At 39.1% G+C, this 22,046-nt stretch overlaps 1 protein-coding gene across 2 annotated transcripts in view; it reads left to right on the top strand.

Moving 5' to 3' along the window:
- Window positions 1-1,888: 1,888 nt before the first annotated feature.
- The window catches only part of LOC113136884 (cGMP-inhibited 3',5'-cyclic phosphodiesterase A-like), a 43,390-nt gene continuing 23,232 nt past the window's right edge, over window positions 1,889-22,046 (top strand). For both annotated transcript variants that reach the window (XM_026318022.1, XM_033325509.1), the window contains exon 1: window positions 1,889-2,797. In XM_026318022.1, the coding sequence (XP_026173807.1) occupies window positions 1,889-2,797 (909 nt within the window). The remainder of the gene's footprint in view (window positions 2,798-22,046) is intronic.

Here is a 22,046-nt window from a genome sequence, read left to right as displayed (position 1 = left end):
CAGAACATAAACAGATGTAAGCGGCATACACACGCACGCACACAGCCAAAAATAAAACATGCACACACTCACATCCAGTTCTCTTCAAGCAGTTCACAATGATAGATGACACTGGTAGAATACTTGCTCTGTACAACTGGAGGAGTGTGTCTGGGCATCTCTAAAGGGCAAAGGGCGAGGAATGTTATTATCATGGCTACCTTTGCCAAAATGTGATTTACAGTGTGTTAGTGCTGATGTAGAAAAGACAGGTTTGAACCTTGCTGGAGCCATCCCTGACTGAGTCCAGAGTCCTCCCCTTTAGAGCACCTGCACTTGATTACTTTACAGTAATCTTTATTCTTAACTCAAAATATTCAACTGGGGCAAAATAATCATATAATTTTTTTTTTGAAAAGATGTGTAAAAGAATAAAATGAAAGAAAGCATGTTGATGTGCAAAAAAGTGCCCTCCTACAACCCCTCTGGTTTCTACTGAGCTTGAACAGAAATGAACAACTCAAATTGGCAAAGGTCCGCTGTCCTCTGTGATGGGATGACTAAAACATGAGATTTATGTGCTGATTGCATTTGACTGATTGCACTGACCCCCGTTGTGCAACACTGTAATAAAACACAGATCCAATGTCATAACTCAAACTGCTAATGGGGGAAAGACGAAGCCTCATAAATTTCGGACGCATTTATATACAAAACAAGCTGTGCCCACTCTATTAAAACAGATGTTTTGACAGATGTTTTTGACTTCTTTCTCAGCAATTCAGACGTAATAAAACATGTGTAATGCTTTTCTCTTTGGAGATCCAATGTATGTGATTCAGTAGAATTAATAATACCACAGGGAGAGAGATGACAGACTTGAAATAGCTTTTCGTGATTGCAGCACATCCTTTTAAATCCTCTCATAAAATGTAGGGCAGACAGGTGAAGGCTCCTAACTTGCCCTAGGCATGCAGTCACACACATGAGGCAGAGGATGATGTGATTTAGGATTTTAATCCTGCAAAAAAATCATGGGGAGCAGGATGATTATTACCATGGCTGCTCTTTGTTGTTTGCTGGACTGTGCTTTTCATACAGACTGTATCTATGAAAATGACTTCACCAGGCTAAAGGAAGTTAAATAAACTTGCTCTGACAGAGAATAAACTGACCATACATATTTTTATATTAAAGTGTCCTGAAGATATGAATTTTGAGTGACCTGAGACGAAACGTTGAAAGTTGTGTGGTATCAGTATAATACCACTTTTTGGTATTCCGTCCTATTTATGTAGCATAGTTTATCTCTGAAATGTATTACAGGATCGCCACCGTTAATTCTCTTAATGAGCTGATCCATCTTTCAGGACAAGCCGGAAAATTTTCGTATCAACATGGCATCCATCCACAGCGAGCTGAGTCACATCCAGGGCAGGCTGCAGCCTGCAGAGTGAACAGAAACACGGGAAAGAGCTGAAACGTGACGGAGGAATCACCGGAGCGGCACAAAAAAGGGACAGTGTCTAATGGGAGGAGAGAGAGAGAGATAGAGAGAGAGACTAAGTAGAGAAGTGGACGCAGCGGCCCAGATGTGTGAAACGCCATTGTTGCTTTTTTGGTTCACTGGTTGACTAGGGGCAACACAATTGTGAACCAACGGCAATGGGAAAGTTCTGAATCACAAAAGTAAAAGAAAAGTTGTGAACCCCATGATTTCAAATTCTATACATACTTCTTGAACTTTTGTTTTGAAGGCAAGTGTCACTGGCCAGTATTTTGGTGACTGCTGCGCGCAGACAATATGCTTTATCATAGGATTTATACATGTAGACTGAGACGCTCACACAGACACTAAATCTGTTATTTTCCCAGACGGTCTGCGCAGCATTACGCTTGACTGATAGCGATGGCCTTGGAGCCAGACAGCGACAGAGGTTCATCAAGAAGCGCTCATGAAAAATATCCCCGGGCAGCGTTGGAGCGCAACGGCTACGTGAAGACATGTGTCACCCCGTTGCACCAGGTCGCAAGGAGCCAGTCGTGGCTGAGACTCGCCGTGACATGGACTTGCCGAGGAGTGTCATCTGCGGTCTGCGTTGCCTCCGTCTCCGTTACTCTCGCTCTGCTGCTCAGATTGGTCGACTGGGATGCAGGCAGCAGCAGCAGCAGCAACGGAAATAGCAGCGGCTCCGGCTCTAGTCTTCATTTCACGGCGGGTTGCGCTGTGGAGTTGCTCCTGACTGTGTGCTACTCCCCAGTTCTTACTTTCGTATGTGCCTTCTTCTGGGTCGGACTGTACCTGATTCGCTGCGGGGTGCTCATTCGCAACGCGCTTTTTCTGTTAGTGGTGTGCCACTTGGCCGAAGCCGCGGCGCAGTCCCTCCTGCGTGGCGCCGAGGAGCAGTTGCTGTCCCTCACCGCAACTCTGGTAGTCCTCGGCTGCCTGGGCAGCGGAGCTCTGCTGGTCGTCCGGCTGGCTCAGGGAGTGTCCATCCTCGTCTTCATTAGCGTCATCAGGGCCGTTTCCCTCGTCTCTCTGTGTAGAGTCCGGGCCAGCTGGAGACCCTACCTGGCCTACCTGCTGGGGCTGCTGGGGGTTTTGCTTGCGAGGTATGCTGACCGGCTCCTGCCGGCCCCAGGGACCAGCGGGACGGGGTGCTGTGGCTCTGTGACCGGGGCGAAGGAGGAGGACATCCCTGTCTTCAAAAGGAGACGGAGGTCCAGCTCCATAGCGGCCTCGGAAATGATGGCTCACAGTCAGAGCAACAGCAAGTCCCACCGCAGGACTTCGCTGCCTTGCATTCCGCGGGACCAGGTAAGCTAAGACATCTCCAACTTTGGACGACTCATATCCAATGTTTTGGCTTTGACTTGTTGTTGACATTTATACTACTTTAGGCCCACAGTACGCTTAGGTGTCTTATCCTCGGTTTTTCTGTGATGGCATGTTTGGCAGCTTTACGCGCGTTTCCTTTATGACATCGGGCCAACGGGGATAACCGAGATCGTAGTAACAAGGTTATTTATTTATTTATTCATTTTGTACTATGATACTAATGATGTTTGTTCGACGGGCCCACATCCATAGTCTCTGAGACCCATTAGGAGTCCAGTGTTTTTGTGATTTACGTCAGACAACATCTTGTGCACCGTGCAAACACCGCTGTTACCTTCTCTCCGAAACTGCTGTTCATTTGGTCTTCGTCGCTGTGCGGAGGGTTTGTGCTGTTGATAAGCAAATGGATGGTGCGCTTTTCCGTGCCAAGTTGCTGTGTGCCCGTGACTGTACGTGTGCTTGTGTGTGCGCGCCTGCATAGTTGTGAGGTCACATCTTAATATTTTTGAAAGCCTCTGTTTATCCTGGGCGCTGGCCAGTGGTGTGGTGCACACGTTCCCAAACTTTGCACATTATGGAGACCAATTTGATACGTCCCTATAAGGGCCTCCTGTTGTGCTGCACATTATAATTATTGCAGAGGTGTGTCTGGAAATAGCAGCAGAGACAAGCATGAATCTCAGTGAGCTGGACTGTGTTTTGCTGTGTTATTTAATAAGTTGCATAACTCAAACGATTTTTTGTGGAAACTCAGTGTTGAAGACAAAATATTGTGATACAGTCAGATGTTTACAGTTCAGTGCATGATAATTAGCTCGGTTTGACTAAAAGGCATGAATGAAATGGAGGTGCTCTGGTCTGAATAGGCTACTGCTTCAACGAGGTAGCCTAAGGCACATCTCTGTTTTGTTATTTAACTTGAGCTACTCACTTTCAAGTTCTGAAAATATTTATTTTTCATGAAAGCATTTAGCTTTGGCGTGTAAGTTTGGCCCTAAGATTATTTTCTGTTCATCTGCATATGATTTAAATGCACAGCTGTAAGGATGTGGGTGAAAAAAATGACTGTAAATGACTGTGTTTGATCCCTGCCTGTGCACTGGAATATCAGGTTTATCTTTATGTTTGTTACAGAAGCTGATTGAGTTGCAGCCTAATGGTTAATAACCACATGGAAACCATAATGGTCTTTTAAACTAAATAGACTCTAGTTAGACACCCAGAATTCTCTTTAAAATATTTTTTGCTCTGGTTTTTCTACACAGGCAAAATTCATTTGATTTATTAAAGGTGTAATAATTAATATTTTACACACTGTCTCAGAAATCAAGTGAAAGAAAAAGGAAATGGATAGTATCTAAAGATAACATGTTTGTTTTAGTAAGGTTAGTGACATTTACACTTGCACTACTGGATTAATACAATTGGAATTTTGAAGTAAATTGAGCTTTGTGTAATGTTAGTGCTTTGTTTTCCATTTGCAGTTACCTGAGAGTTTTACTGAATTTCCAAATGTACTCCTTAGTCAGATCTCACTAGCTTTGGAGTGGGTGCTGCTTTTTCTACAGTTTGGCATCTCTAGTTCACGTTGTAGTTAGGAAACAGGGTGGGACGGGAAGGGCAGAGACCAAAGAGCTCCACCATAAGGTAAGGACTGTCTAATGGTAGAGTAATAAGTTAGAAACTGTCAATGATGTTGCCACATGGTAGATAGAGGTGGTGGTCCATACACATGCATGTACAGTGGAAAGTCACAGCGGTCATTCTGAGTGGGTGCGCTTGTTTCCTACTCGCCCATATCTGGCTTAGCTACAAAGTCAAACATGGAAAAATGAGAGAAAAACTTAATAGCAGCAATTAAATCTCTTCTTTTGATTTCTTGTGTAATGGTGGTTGACAGGGTATATTTCAGAGGTCTACTCAGGTTATGTTAAGAACTTTACTGTCCTCTGTATGGAAATTGGATATATGGAAACATTTGCCAGGCTTGTTTGGTCATGAAGACAGTTAAGAAAATGCATGGCTTGTGTTTCTAAAATCATATTTTAACCAGATTTTTGTTGCATTTTTTCTGAAAGAGATGTTTTTTAATTCTAATGCTTTAAGAAAAAACAAATACCCTAAAAAAAGAAAAAAAGTAAACCTGAGAGTGACAGCTTCCTTTAATTAAAGTGGCTCTAGTAGTGTTTTTGATCCAGGTGTTTGGAAAATCATTCCCATAAGAATTGTTTGTAAAAGGACATATAATCAGTATATTGATTATATGTCCTTTTACATTAAACCAGACTTTCCAACTGAAGTGTCGTTTACCTGAACTTGAACTTGTTCTGGGTCAGTGATTGTGATGCACTAAGAGCTTTATTTCAGCAAACCACATATTCCTTTGAGAGTACTCTGATATGAAATCACACATTTTGTCCCATCTCACAGATTTCATTCTCTCATTTGGAAGCTGATCCCACATCAGGTGTCTGTTGATGCTTGGCTGTTCACTGCTAACTGGTATCCAGGGAACACTGAGTTAGTGGACTATCTGTACTATTAGAAAAGCTCCATTACCCATTCTACCCTGTCATGTCTTGAGCAGGAGTGATAACAAATTGAGCTTTGAAGCTTAAAAAAACCTCACAATTGGCCAGATGCTGAGCACAGCTTGTCCTCCTGCAGTCTGTCCGTGCTGTGTAATCTCTACGACCAGTGAGAGGAACATGGAGTTTGACGTAGGACGCAGAAAGGGAGAAGCACAAATAAATGAAGTGAACTTTAGATTTTAAAGTAGTTATAGAAATTAGCATAATTTACCATTGTCTAAATTAATGATACATGGTACATATTTTTACAATATGTGTAAATATAAAGTGTTTTATACATGAGAAGTTGTGTTGCTATCCAAAAATGATGGATGATTCTAGTTTCTGGTCACTTGATAAATGGAAGTTCTATGTAAATCCGATCTCGTTATTATTGTCTTTACCTTTTTAGAGATTTTGCTTTCTTGACCCGTAACTTTGTCTGCTGTTTGGTGATTTGGTGATAAATCTCTGTTGCCTCCTATAAATAAAAAGTAGCCTAGTACTAAATGAGGATTTGACAGTCAGATAGTTTTAGCTATTAGTTTTGCCTGTGTATTAACTGGTGAGTATACTGTGTAGTGTCTACTCAGCTATAATGATAACCTGCGGTTTAATACATCTTGCTCTATGGTTTTAGAGTTGTCAGTAAATTTGTACTTATTCTTGGGGTATCATAATTTACAGAAAATATTTAAATTAGCACTTTCCATCCAATCAGAAATTAGTTTATTGAGTGGAAATTGGAAATGTTATTATTATATAATTAGTTATAATTTAACTGTCTGTATTCCTTTCTGATACCTATTGCACTATATCTATCTTGCATCATTTTATTTTAGTGTCCACGTTCTGTGTGAAGTATAATATAATCATAATAAAATATAATGTCCTCAAACGTTACATAATATTGCCTTTGCGCACGCACACTTTATTTGTGTGGTCTAATCAGTCACGGACTGTTTTGGAGCCCGCCATTTATCTGTTTACCCCAGACACTTAAAGACATTTGACAAATCATCCTCCCCTCTCCTTCTGCCTCTCTCAAAGCCTCTCCCTGACACAAACACACAGTTACTGTAGATTAGGAAGCTCTCCAGAGTGCAGTTGTACCTGAGAAAAGTGGGGGTTTTCATCAAGCGTTGGTTGTGCAGTATTTATGAAGCTGGCTGGTGCAGCCTGCCAAGCCAGAGGCAAGACAGTCACTCTGCTGAACTGGAAGCTGGAAAACAGCATCAGCTCAGCTCCGTGGCTTTATTTCTGTGTGTGTGTGTTTTCTTTTTAAAGTGAAGGGGGTTTATTGTTTTGCTGTTGTGCTGGTATCTAGAATAAATGATCTTATACTAAAGTCATCAACATGACGCAATGCAGGACTGAATATTTAAAGATTTTGACAGGAATTTTTATCCATTATGATCTTTCTGGGATAGCTTCACACAGAGGCCTTGTGTTTTGACAGGAGTTATTTGTCTTTTAGCCACGGTCTCAGTGGGATGGGGATTTCGGGGGGAACAGGCTTCTGCTAGTGGTTTTTGGGTCACATGCAACTGAAAAGCATTCACTCGATACAAGATAGCGACAACCATAAATAGAGTGTCTAAAAGAAGCAGCAATGTTTGTAAGTGTTTTTGCTTTTTGATGTCTCACCATGCAGTTTTCTTATGCAGTGACAATACTTTATTACCCAGGCACTTTTTTCATCCAAGGCCAATAAAATATGTTAAAGTTATGATAAGCTATACTACATTACACCATGTTGTGCAACACCTTAGCAAGTCGAAATGGGTTAGATTTCTTTGCGAAGTGTTTGGTCATTTAAAATGGATGTCAATCCTTGGATAAGGCTATACTGTGTTGTATAACATGTTAATCATCATCATAAAGAGTATCTATGTCAGACAGTAGGGGGAAAGAAGGGAGAGAGAGCTTTTAAAGTAGGAATAGTGCTTTGAAACCTATTTGAGGGAAGTGCCTGCATTCTCTTGTTGATGTCCATACACTTCCTGGGAGACACGCAGCCTGTTCAAGTTGACATACATATAGCTATCTGACTGTAAGTGTTGATATAATGTAGAATAATTATTTTATTTTTAATGAGTCAGGAATTCAGTTTGATTTTAAAAACACTGATACCGGACAGTTGAGCAAAACACATGATACATTGTGCTAATATATTTTAAAGTTTTGTTTCTTACAAACTGTGCACGAGTCTTACACATGCCAGGTCAAACCTGTGCTTTTAGCCTCCTTTGTATTGCACGCACTTACATTTAATTGGGTAATTCAGTGAGTCTCATATACAGTAATTACATTTATGTTTTTATTTCTTGCTAATGTTACCCCTAACACAGATCTGTCAGTGCCTCACCAGTCATGTAGATAATGTAGGCACCTCTATAACAAATAGACACATTTCTGCAGGGAGGGATGAGAAGAACATAATTATGAGCAGACCTTAAACATTTTATTGTGTTTTCTATTCAGGTGTAAGGCCAGAATTTACCTTGCATTTACAAGATGCATGGTCTAATAGCGTGCCATTTCCTGTTCACACAGACGTACTAACACCACAATCCAGTGTGATATTATAAATACCTTAATTTATGGGTTTTTTTTTAATATCTGAACAGTGCTAAACACCATTTCATATGCTATGAATGTGTTGTAGACAATAAGCAGAAAAAGAAGATTTTTTAATATATAATCTGCATTGCTGTCATGGCTTTGTGCACCACCTCCTTTATACAAAACAAATAGCATTCATTATGTCTGCGCTTCATTCTTAAGGACTAAGAAGTACTTTTGTCCAGAATTTATTTTAACTGGTTATAAATAAAACTCCTGGTAGTAATATATCAGTAAATTCAGATACTAAAAGCAGCAGTGCATAATAGGATTAAATATTAGTTATTCTCTCTCAGAGGGTTGATTGTTAAATTTTAAAAGGGAAGTGTGAGGTAAATAAAATGAGACTTCTAAAGTAGTGGTGAAATGTGCAGAAGTGAAAAAAAAAAATTGCAATTCAGTGGCCAGGTTTGTGTTGCCAGAGGTGCAGCTGCAGTTTTCTTGAATGGATAACTTCATTCAAAAAAAATCACTGAAGAGAACAGAGAATGGTGGGGGGGAATGACCGACACGGAGGATAGTGGAAGACAAGAGGAAATCTGAGGGTTAAAGAAGCGACTGAAATGAAAGAACATACTGGCACTAGCACAGGCTGCATCCAGCCCCAAGCAGCAGTCGAATGTGGGTGAGTGAGTGAGTGTGTGTGAGAGAGGAGGTGGGGGTGGGGGGGACTCAACTCGCTTGAGGGGACCTAATGCAGGAGCTGCTGCATGAGAGAGAGGGAGCAAGTGAGAGGAGGGGAGAGAGAGTGTTGAAAGATTTGCTGGGGAGGGTGAGGAAAAGAGGGGGAGTGAGAAGAGGTTTGCTGCCAAGCACAGCAGAAGTGTTGATGGTAAAAGGACAACTATCTGGTCTCTCTGTACAGCCACCCTGCTGCCGCTCTAAACAGAGACACTGAACAGACACACTGTTGAGACAAGTTTGTGTTGATCGTATATGATTTCTTCGACGGATGTTGTGCGTGTGTCTTTTTTCTCTGTTGTCTCCATGTAATGTGAATATGGCTCTTTGCCATATGCTCTCACTAAGAAAGAAGAGGCCTAGGCAAAGAGAGCAAGAGCAAAAAAAAAAAATTTAAAAAGTGTGTGTGTGAGAGAGTAACCTCCACATTTTGCTGCTGCTGAAAGTCAGTGGCAAATAATTTTAACCTGGCCTAGCCACTACTGTATACACGTGCTGACACATTCACGCACATATACACACACACACACACACACACACACACACACATACACATACACATACACATACAGCGGGTTCCCTGCTAGCTGTTGAGATGAGGTTTGGTGGCCTTGCACAAAGATTGCCCTGTTACTTGGTTCAATGGTGTGTTTTAGCTCCAAAATATGTTTGGTGAGAGGTGAGAGGGAGGAGGGTGGATGGCCTAGGCAAGGGGGCGACATTGACAAGCAGAATTTAGATCTGTCCAGATGTCTGTCTGGTGGTCTCTTGCATTATGCCCTCACCCATATAACACAATGGACAGCTTTAAACAGGGGACAGCTTTCAACATTTTTAGATTTTAAGAAAATCAAAAAGACATGACCCATTTCACACATAATACTTAGGGATTCCCTGTGTTGACCTATTTTGAGGTGATGGCTTGGGAACCCTAGAATCAGATAGGGGCTACAGAGGGAGGATTTTAAAATTTTATTTATTCAGGAATGACTGGTATTTACTCATCTATGTGTCCTTTCACAGCTGTGCCCTTGGTTTGCAGGCTTGGTTAACACCTATTGACATACTTGTCTGCTTTTTAATAGCACTACAGTATTGCACCTAGCCTGAAGAATGTTGCTTGTTTTATTTAATCTTTTTATAATTATTAGCAAATCCTTAAAAAAAGACGATCCAACAAAAAGGTATCCTATTAACAGGCAACATTGCCCTAATTCTGGCTGCTGCATATTCAAAGTCAGCTACTGAGCAGAGTTAGACTAGATAAAATGCAGGTACCTATGTAGCTTTGTAGGAAAACAACATAAAGAATGTCCTGACTTGAATGTACTGAACTTTCCAAAACTGTGAAATCACAGTTTAGGTTGTTTTTCCACAATAAATTCTACTAGTCTTTGTCATTATAAAGGCTGTGGGGCTGTGGCTACACAGACATGTTATTATGAAAAATCCATTGTTTTTTTTAAAATATATTTTCATGGGATATACTGATAATTAATAATAACAATAATATTAATAATAATAAAAAGTCACCACCATACTTTAAAAGCAGTACAAGTTGATCATGGTGGCAAGGACATTACTTATTTAGCAAGCTTGCACAGTGACACCATTTTGGGAAACACGCATAAGAATCCTCATTTAAATGTAGACCCAATTAAAAGTTCTGCCTTTGGCCTTTATTATCCTGCATTTAATGACTAGTTCTTCAAACCTCTGTACCTCTAAATACATAAACACTTATTTATTCACAACACTTTAGGGCCCCCGCCTCATTTGGTAGATTTAAGCAGCAATATTTAGGTCAGCATTTCAGTAAACTGGACACAAGTGCTACAAGAATCAGTATCTACAATGCTAGGAAAAGTGAGGCAGTGCGATTGCAGTCGCAGTTTCCCGCCAAATAGTTCAGCTGATATGACCCATAGTTACAATCATTGAATTTTATTTAATAAGATAATAATTCCCAATGTAGTTTTGCATATTTGCATGTGATCATACATATGGAGGACTGTGCTTAGATGCACTAAAACATTTTTCAAGATGAGTAGTGAAATAGTGATTTTGCATAAATGTCCAATGTTACCATAGCTTGTTTAGAGATACTGTGCTTCAAATGCCCTTATGGCACAATTAAAGTTAAACCTTTTTCATTCCCTTTGGTGTGTATTCCACATAGTTAATATACATGTATATATATATATATATATGTATATATGTATATGTATATATGTATATATATATACATATAAGCATTGCATAAAGAAACATGTGGAAACACACTGTATACACACACACATACACAGAGCCTGCCTGGGTTTGATGAAGCTACCAGATGTGCTGTGTCCTTGTAAAGCTGGACCTCTATTCAGATTGAGTTGCGGTGCCATTGTGGGTTAGATCACTGACCCAGTCAACCAATCTATCTCTATCTCTCTCTCTCTCTCACACACACACACACACACACACAGAAACACGCACACAACACATATGGTCAGCTGCCAGCTTCATATGTATGCATGTCATAAATGCAATAACACAATAAGCAGCTAAGCTTCCTTGATTGCTTCCATAAAAAGCAGTTATTTTGTGATTAATACAAATCATTGCTGTTTTAATCACAGCCTTTTTGTTTGCCTTTCACTATATCTATGCATTGTTAAGCACATGCTCAAACACAGGTGCGTATGTGTCCTTCTAGTGGTTTATGCTTGGTCAACAGTCTGCCAACAGTGTATTTGTCTTGGACGCCTCCAGCCTGCCTGTAGATTACCCAATCAGATAATCAAGGGTATAATTGCATCACATGCATCTGGGAGTGTTTTCCTCTTCCATTATCCCCTATAATACACACGCAAACGTCACACACAAACAGACACACACATGCTGCAGACACATATTGATGACGTACATTCAGCAGCTAATTGCCAGAGGTTGCATGTGTTGAGAGACAAGAAGTACACTTGTGGTCTGACGTGGGCATAAAAATTCAAAAGCTGTAGTTTTGCATGCAATACTCATATTACACAGGAGGCCATCAGTGAGAAGCTTTGTTTCAAAACAGGTACTTTGCTGTACCTGCTCCTTTGAAAGTGGTTCTGAAGTTATTATATTGTACAAGTCCAATGGTGGCCTAAAGGCCAGTGAAGCAAACCTGTGATGGAAAAACCTGTGTCCTTCCCCCATCAACACCACTGTGGTGCCCTTGAGCAAGGCCCTTTACTCAAACTGCTCCAGTAAAGCTGCTCAGTGACAAGTAAGAATAAATAAAGGTAATATTAACAAGGAAGTGGACCATGAAATGATGGATAAGAGAGAGTACAAGGTTGCACTGTTTCTGAGCTGTCTACAGCTGTCTTGGTATGAAATCAGCCACACCAGTTGATTCAATGGATTCAGTTTGTTTAGTTGCAGTGATGTAATCGCTTTTCACTCAGTTTTCGTTATAATTTTGTACAGTTACAACATTTTCTACCTTGCTGGATACAGACTTGTGCCTATCTTCGTACATGCATCATTAATTACCAAGCCACTGATGCAGTGTAATTAGCTTAGAAGAGTGTGAGTTTAAAAAAAGTTACACAACTTTATTGGATAACTTTTAATCTCATACAGGGAATAAGAGGACAAATCTCTACAGCCCAAATTGTGATACAAAGTAAAAAAGAACTTCAACATCAACATGTAGGACTGGAACATTATCCTGAAATCTGTATGAACAAACATACAGATTTCTGTATAATCTGTATAAACAAAGTTATTTTGATGCTGTTACATGGATATACACAAAACACTTATTGTTCTCTTAAGCATTTCACACTATTGCAGTAAATACTCAGAAGTCATAGCCTGACCCCCCTAATAAAGATGTCTTCTGTTTCAAAGGGCACATATGTCGCTAAAATCTTTGTTCATTGTTGCAAATGAGGGTGATGATGGTGAACATAGGCTTCTCTTAATCTCATCTGGTTGCACTGCGTGTCATTTTATCTATACATGATACTGTGTTAGGTTTGCACAGTATTGTTCATTTATTAAATGTTAATTTTGTGATTGTGACTTTAAAATCCCCCACACCACACACACACATACACACACACCACACACACACACACACACACACACACACACACACACACTTCATTAAAATATACAAACCTCAACTCAAAGGTAACTTGGTTTATTTCTGTGGTGAAGTGGTTTCAAACATTGCATAAAATATAGTCATGTAAAAACTATGGTGCATTATTTCACATTCTCAAGCTGCAGGACATGTTCTGCAGGGAAAGGCTTGAAAGACGTTTGTCACTCTTGATGAAATAGAAAACTGAGAAGACATGAAAATAACTGGACTACAGAATTAATTTTGGCAATATTTTCCCTTAGGGTCTTTTGCCCCAGGCCATGGTTATCTATACTAAGAAAAGTCTTTCTTTCTTGCTTGCTTTGTATCTCTTTCCATCTCTGAGATTTTCTCTGCCTTCCTCTCTTCTTTCTCTGTCACTTTTTTTTGTCTGCCTGTCCCTCTCTGTTTTCTCTCCCACTCACCCGATTTCCTCTCTGTCCAACTTTCACAGGACAAATGCCAAAGGCAGTATTATTGTGTCCTCAGCTGCCATCACTCACTGTGTTATGTAACACACTGCCGATGTGTGTGTGTGTGTGTGTGTGTGTGTGTGTGTGTGTGTGCCTCTGTGCATGTGTACTTGTGTTTTTGCCTGGCTTCAGTCCTGATATGCCTTCTCTGAATTCACAATCACCCGACCGAATCCAAACTGAGGCCATTTCAGTTTTACAGACATATGGTCTGTTTCCTTCACCTTGACCTCTTATCTGCTATGAACTGTTCTTTGTCTTGTAAAGATGGATTCGATAAATGTTTATGAAAGAAACTATTTCCTCTGTTAGATCAATGCAAAATCTGTCATCACACAGGTGGTGTGTGCTGTTTGATAAAATGTGATAAACTGTCCTCTAAGGTCCCCCGCTGAGTGGAGCAAACATGATAGAGTGTCCTTTTATGTTTTTTTTTTTTTTTTTTTTTTTTTTGCCCCCATCAGACAGTCTGTGTCAGCTACTGGTGTCTGTTCAATATGTATTGCAATTTCATGTAATGACTTTTTGTCATTTCTGGTCACTCTCTGGCTACTTTCTCAATAGCACTTGATATTTTTTCAGGATGAGATAATGTTTTGTTCCTCATTACACACGTTTTGGCCAACTAAATGATTTAAGTCCAAACGTAATGCCTGCATTGTTACAACCTCACGCAGATTAACTAAATGTGATTTTGAACTGTTCAAGTAACAAAGTAGCCCTCAAAGTAGTCAATCAACATCAGGCAGGAAAGTTTGGTAAAATAAAGCCACGAGAGAAGGTGAATGAGGAAGGCAGGGCAAGTAAACCAAACCAAACACTTGTTAAATTGTCTTTTTTTTTTTTTTTTTTCCTTAACACAACAGTGTTATCGTCATATAGGCACCACATGTGTGGAAATGCCATAACAATTTAATTAATTCAGCTAAATCAAGTTATTCATCAGATGGAGTAGCCTGTCTACATTATTTAGAAAAAACCTTAACTAGTTCATTTTCAACTAAGCTGTAAGGTGGTTAATAAATAGCGGGCCTAACTGATCTTATTACATTTTTGTAATGTGACACATCTTTCTAATTGGGAATACATTACTTTGAAAATACAATATAAATACAACATTAAATTGCATCATAAATTCACTTATTTTCTCATGTTTTAGAGAAGCTCTATCATGACTTCTGTTTCAGGGTATATCAAACCTGGTATGGAGTTGAGAGTTTATTTCAGGGCAAGTTTCAATATTCAGAAATAATTGGATCTATTCTATAAATGGCACCCTGTTTTTCTGTGAGCTGTGGCAAAGCATCACAAAGTGAGAGCTTGGTTCTCATCTGAAGGAGTTAGCCTTGGGCTGTGATGTGGGTGTGTACCATTCGGTACCACACACACACACACACACTCACACACTCCCTGTCTGTCTCTGCTTGTCTCAGTCTCACAGCTCACAGAAACACACACACACACACACACGCACACACAAACACACACACACACACACACACACATCTATTTCTTTATGCTTAATGCAGCAGGTGCTATTGTAAACATATTCTCTTCTTTCATTCAGTTTACTCCAACATCTTTTTCACACTTTATCCATGTTTCTCCTGCTCTGCCTCTCCAGTCACATTCAACTTTCAAACAACTCAGTGAGTATGTAAATCTTTACCAGATAAAGCTTCTCTGGTGTGAACCTTTCTGAGTGTTTTTGGTTTAGTCTATGGACAAGATTGCTCATAGGAGCTGGCTTCTTGTTCTCCTTCAAAGGAGTTTTTTCTTTATCAAGATAAACACACAATAAGAGTGACAGGCTTTGTATGGACTATATAGTAACCTGTATATGCATCACTGGATGAAACATGGGCAACACATTGGATTGATATAGAGAAATAATCATCATGTTATTCAGAGGATACTTCATATTTACAGGCCTCTACTAGGAAATCTGGGCTAATGTTTCCCAGGAGAAATTGCTCAGATAAACAGCCAAAAAATGGTTGTTTCCTGTGGGATTTAATAATGGCAATAGGCCTGGAATCTAAAAATAATAAGATTTGTGTTGTAAAGAGTATTGGTTTAAATAGTTTATTACTTTGGATAGAAAAATTGGTCTTTTTTTTTTAAACCCCTACATACAATACCCACAGGACACCCTTGTGTTTTCACTTATGCTGCCAGATTAGACCTCTTCTCAGGACTGTGTACAGACTGTGTCTGACTGACCCTCTGCTCTCCTGTTATCTTTGTTGCATCTGTTAGGGCAGAGATATTCACATCAAAAACTATAATAAACTATAATAATGTATGTCGAACTTAAGATTGATTAAAGAGTTAATTTGACAAACTGACAGAAAAAAGTGCGTGTTCGTTTAACTCAAAACACAGAAAACTATAACAAAGTGTGGCAGAAAGTGTTGCTCTAACAGAGAGGTCAGTTATTAGCTATTTTCTGAAGGAGAGTAAACATGAATTTGCAAAACTTCAGGAAGTGCACAGAGAAAATCTAAGTCATTATGCATGCAGTTCCAAATGGAAGACCATTGTCTGGATGCTCACGTTGTTCCCACAAGGCTCACCATGAAACGCTAACGCCCAGTAACGTCAGTGTCAGTCAGCAAGAGCATAAAGCTGACAGAGACAAGTGGATTGTGGGAGCTGTGACGCACTACCCTCTCACAGTAATAGGAGTAGAGAATGACAAGCTGGCGTCAGTAGCCTAACATGGGCACAACAACACGAGGGAAAAGCACTCTACTTAACCAAGGGAGGAAGGGAGGGTGGAGAAAGTGTGTGTTTCGGATGAGTTCTGCCCATGGATGAGGGCTGGTTTGCGTGAGATGCAGCTTACGCAGTGAGGCAAAGATGACAAGTAGATTGTGCAAGAATATGAAAGCACACTGATATCATTTTAACAGTTTTTAATGGTATATATAGTTCAGTATTATTATATTATTACTCTGGTGTATTTGGATGCAGTATCATTAACTGATTCACTCATGCATTAATTTACAAACTAGATGTTTTGATGTATTTTAATGTCCAAACGTCTTGAAAGAGATTGTGGAAAATGTTTTGATGTAACAGTAGGCTTAGGTGGTATGGATAAAATTTCTTACCATATAAAATTTATACATAAAATAATTAGGAATTATTTAATCAAGTGAGTAAACAACAACAAGTTATTTCAGCAGAAGAATGTGAAAATACTTAACATGAAATATTACCTTTAAGAAATCCTCCTCAGTGACTTGCAGTATTACCCACAATTAACCTAATACCAAAAATTGTTATAGATATTACAAATCGATGAACTTGTTTGCATAACTCTATCGGTGTAATTTTCATTAGGCAGGGGAAAAAAAGTAAAAAAGTGTTTCAGAGCATACTTTTTGCTTTTTTTATTTTTGCTAGTTATTTTAATGACACTTCCATCACATGTTTGTTTATTAAACCGTAGTGTTTTTGAAGTCAACCAAATTTGGGCTGTACAAATGTCTTTTCTGTAAATGTTGTTAAGACACCAATAACCTTGTGAACTCTAGATATTTAGCATTTTGATATTTAGCACCATTAAAGAACTTTATATAATATGATATAATGATATGATGATGATACAAAAAAAATCTTTTTTTTTTTTAAGTTAGTAAGTTAGATCAACACAACTGAGTAACATAATTTAAGAAATTACATTACCTCAGCTACTACTTAAATACACTTTTTTTCAGCATGAAATGCCACATTATGTTTACAATTCTTCAGGTTTTTTTTTATATCCATATAGTTTCAAGAATTCATGTCACAAAGCATGAAAGCAAAAGAAAAAGAATGAAAAGATTAGATGTATCCAAATTTGCTGACAGATGCATTCTTGTGTACATGCAAAGCTTTAGTCATACAACCCCGCTGTGAAACACACAAACATGCCTGGGGCTATGTTGGCGGCTGCCATCAGCACAGTCCATTCGATCGAGACAAAAAAGGATGAACATACAAATGAAATGATGAAACTAATGTCATTGCATTTCTACAGTTCAAATGTTAATATTTTATACATATATTAACTCATTTGTTTTATTTTTGAGCATGCAGTGGTTAGTATATGTGTTACATAGTGTGAGAAAGGCTTTCAAACACTGTGTTCAAAAGCTACCAGATGTTTACCCTGCTGTTACTTGTTCATAGCTACTGTAAACAAGTCATCTTACTGACACTTCTGGGAATGCAGTGAATTTAGGAGACTTTGCAGTGGTTGTTATGATATGTGATAAAACTAGTATTTTTTTAAATTGTTAACCTTGTGAACATGTTAGCATTTAGCTCAAAGTTTAGAGTTCTGCACTATCCAGGGGTCATTCTTAGTTTTAAACAGGTGTAGCATTATGCTCAGGTTTAGCGCTCTAATGGACGTGTCAGTTAGACCTGCGCACGTGTGCACACATTCACACGAGCACTTGCTTAATGGAGTGACGTTAGCACCTAATGAGATCAATAAGCAATCGCTGGCATGGTCTGGTTTCACAGTGCATTGACAGGACCCCTGATCGGCTGATTGGGAACAATTAGTATCAGTGAGCAGTGCTAACATGGTTTTGAGTGATGACAGTGATGGGTGCATTTCTGAATTCGTGTGTGTGTGTGCGTCTGTGTGCACGCGTGTGCATGTGTGCATGTACATGTGGGTGTGTGGGTGGGTGAGTCATCATCATCCAGCCCAGGAGTCCCAGCTCTCTCTCTCTCTTGCTCTCTCTCTCTGTATCACATAGACACCCTCTCATAAACACTCACAGGAGGCCATGTATACACAAGTAGCATTGCCAGCTAAATTTGGCAAGGCTACTTGTGTTGAGTTTAAACTGTGATTCTTGGGGTTACTATGAACCAATCTGTGTAGAAAACATTATGCAGTTTTTTTAATATGTAATTTTGCACACCTTTTCCACATTAATGATATATTCATATTAATATTGTAATACTGATTTAGGTCATATTGTCCTGGATATTGTAGCTTGTAGTAATCAAATAGGCCTCATGGTTATAAAACTACCCCTTTATCTGTTAATGTAATTTTTTTTGGTCTTTTACTTCTAAAAATACCGTAATATGTATCAGAGGAAAGGTGAAATTAGATGAGGCACAATGAGATAACCATATATCTGCCCATATACGTATACTCTCTTTTTGTGTTTCACATTATTACTTCATTATTCACATTTTACAGACATTCAGTAAGGCAATAAAATGGATATGAATTCATTTATTCTTTGTATGTTTGTATTACATTCTTGTTCTATACATTTTGATTTGTGATTTCCACTCTGAGGCTCTCTATTTCTCCCCCCATACATGTCTTAGGTCTCTATTCCTCGCTCTTTTTCTGCCCCAGCTGGGATCTAGTAAGAACATTTGCTGGCCAGTAGGGGTTTGGGTCTGGCTTGCTGGGTTCTTTAGGATTGGAGTGTCTGAGTCGTGACAAGCAGTGTCTGTGTGTGTGTGTGTGTGTGTGTGTGTGTGTGTGTGTGTGTGTGTGTGTGTGTGTGTGTGTGTTTGTGTGTGTGAGTGAATGCATGTGTGCGCACTCTTATGTCTTTGTGCCCTGCACTCATCCAACCAGCTCTTTTATCCCTTTAACTCTTGCATGACTTTGTCATGGTATATTATAACAAGCACATACTGCTATTAGGACAGTCACACAGTATGATCTCCTGTAAACATGTTGCATCTTTTACATTTTCACATTTTATTTTTAGCTTTTAGGAAGTTATACAGTTATATAAGAAGTGGGCCACAGCTTGGATCTTGGTTTAAGATGGTATTTTTCTGGCTATTACTGATATTTATGAAAGACACAACTACACTACATATAAGACTTTACAAAAAACATAATAGACTGCTGTGTTTTATGTATTAAATTCATTGGGAAGCAATAAAGTCTCTATAGGACAAAACTCTTGGAATCCATGACAGTTAATCTATGGCTTGTAGTATGACCAAGTCTGACATGCAACGAGCAATACTAAGGCATAAAGATTTTGGGGGTCTGTATTAGTACTAAATTGGTGACCTGGATGTTAGGGTTGGTCTGTCCAGTGCATACTGTGATGTGATCTGTCCAGTGCATACTGTGATGTGATCTAGTCTCCTTTGACCCTAAAAAACTCAGTTAACATAAAAAGATGTTTTCAGATGTGTTAACTTTAGTGAATTCAATTAATTTGTGTCCATTCGGTTTATGTATACAGTATAAAAAGTAATAAACAGTAACTGCACAATTGAAATGAAATATGGTTGTTCATAAATGCAATCTGATGTTTTTAGCTCTGTGCTTTATGTATTTGCCCACTACCCACCGCTACCAGCAGTGGTCATGTAAACAAAAAGAGCTCCCCCTGCAGTGTGCAGTGTGTTTATGCGTGTGTTGGCTATCCCAGCAGTAATACACACAGATGTGAGCGTGAAGAAGAACCATCCCATCTTGCACATATTAGCAATTTGTTTTGCTGCACAATTATCTATGCCGATATAGATAATATCATGCTTATATTTACATGAGGGGAATTAGTAGCAGTCTTTTTAAGACTGAATGATGGAGCTGTCAAAGATTATGTGGCTCAGAAGTGCATTAGGCCTCTGTGATTTCCCAGCCTCTTATAGACTTGACATGAGAAATGTCTTTGAGTCATAATGGAGGCTGTCAAGGGACAGCGGAGCACAGAGGAGGATTTAAGGGCCTGGGTAAATGATAGAAGCTGAAATATGTCTTCTTATTGTGACAGAGAGAACAATGACTCATTTCGTTTTCTCTGCTCTGATTTTTGCCACACTGCAGCACTGTAACTGCATTATTACTTTAAGGTAACATCTTGTTTATCAGCCTGAGTCTTAAATAGCATCTCAATTTCAATAAAAAAGAGAACAGTACATACAGTATTCCAGCAGGAAGAAACATATATTATATTTTCAAGGGGTTTCAGTGTGATTCGGCATTATGGTGCTTTTATTCTTCCAAACATCCTAACACCCATCCTGAGGGGGCTCGCATAAAACATGAATCTGCTGTATTAGGCAGATTATCTCATCTGCCATTCAAGATGCAAAGTCATCTTCAGTGGATGACGGTTGAACTGTCAGGTCATCTAATTTTATGACATCAGCCTATGAACTATGACAGCTATGGTGGGTCAGAGACACACCATATACTCACACACGCAGACATGCACATTACATATTATCAAGATTTATGATATATATATACTGATGACAGTTCTTTCCCCTGAAAATAGTTCTAAATGAACTATAATGAGTACTTTATGGGCTCTTTATTGGCTATATATGTATCCAATTTAAAAACCTATATAATTTATTTATGTATGCGTGTGTGTGTAGAAATACATATAAATATACAAATGCACATTACTCATTTAGTCACACTTTTAAAATCTGGCAACAAAATGTTATCAAGGTCAGATGTCAGTAATTATTATCTCTCATTCTTAGTTGGTTGACAGGCCCTGTAAGGCAAGGAACAAAGTTAATTGATTGTGGTTTGAAAAAGCTGAACTGGACAGATTTTTTAAATCTAAAAACAAATCAGTGTATTTGACTGAATCACACAGTGGGGACACAACAGAGAGGAGCATCCTGTAGACCCTAACTGAGATGCTATACCTTCCAAATGAACCTCTTCAGTCAGTTATGATTACTACTACTGTGAAGCCCTCAATGTACATGAAATAATTACAATACAAAATGCTTAGCTTGATCCAACACAACACCTGATATGCAGTCTTTTTTCTCGTCTTCATCATCTTCATCACTACACCAGTTTTTATCAACATAAAATGTAGTTCAGCAGACAGCAAATGAAGCATGATTTCTGCATTGTCCTATGTGTCCTAATTCAAACACTATCAATATCAGTATCTTCTTTCTGTGTGCAGAGCAGGATCTGTCTGTATTATTGGATGTGCTGCGTTTCAGCACAATGACTAGAAGCAGGAGCAAACAGTTTGACTAGCTCTGTTAACTGTGCCTTCCAAAAACTTCAAAGCTGTCATATTTAGGGAAAGCCACTGAGAAACTCATCATCTGTCTGTGAAATTGAATTACACTTTTCTTCATATTGAAGAAAAATGAGAACTCACTGCAATGAGTGGAATGATAAAGGGGGAGGGTTACAGGGAGCCGTGTGCAGCCCGCCAGCATTTAGAGCGATGTGTCGTTTTCTTTCTCTTCATCAGCAGCACCTTCTGTGGAGAGAGGGATGAAGTGAACAGGTAGGAAAGCAGAAGAATAAAGAGGTTCTGTGCTCAAATAGTACTACATGTAGTGTCATGGGGTGGACAGATCTTTGACAATAACTTCTGTTTTTGTTTCAATCTCCAGATTATGTGCCACCCAAAAGAAGAGAGGGAGAGTGCAATAGAGTTCTCAGCAGATCTGAGATCAGTGCGGCATAGAGGGAAAGTGGAGGAAGGATGTGTGTAGGTTTTAGTTACAGTTGGAATTTTAAACAGCACATTTTAATTTATCGAAAAAGTTTTACATTAACACAAGAGAAACAGATGTGTTCAGATTTGAGGAGTGGCTGAGTGTATGAATAGCTGCAAAGTAGATTTTTGTTGTGGTATCATTAAGCCTATGAGCGTTTTTGAGCTTCCAATTCTCCTAAACTTTACCCTCTTACTTTTGTGCATAATAGGAAAATTACAAAAAAACTCTGAAAAATACCAGAAAATTCCAAACAGTAAAATGGGACC

The sequence above is a fragment of the Mastacembelus armatus genome, chromosome 13 (genome assembly GCF_900324485.2).
Source record: "Mastacembelus armatus chromosome 13, fMasArm1.2, whole genome shotgun sequence".
NCBI lineage: Eukaryota > Metazoa > Chordata > Actinopteri > Synbranchiformes > Mastacembelidae > Mastacembelus > Mastacembelus armatus.
The sequence above is the reverse complement of the archived record's forward strand: the minus strand, read 5'-3'. Positions and strand labels throughout refer to the sequence as shown.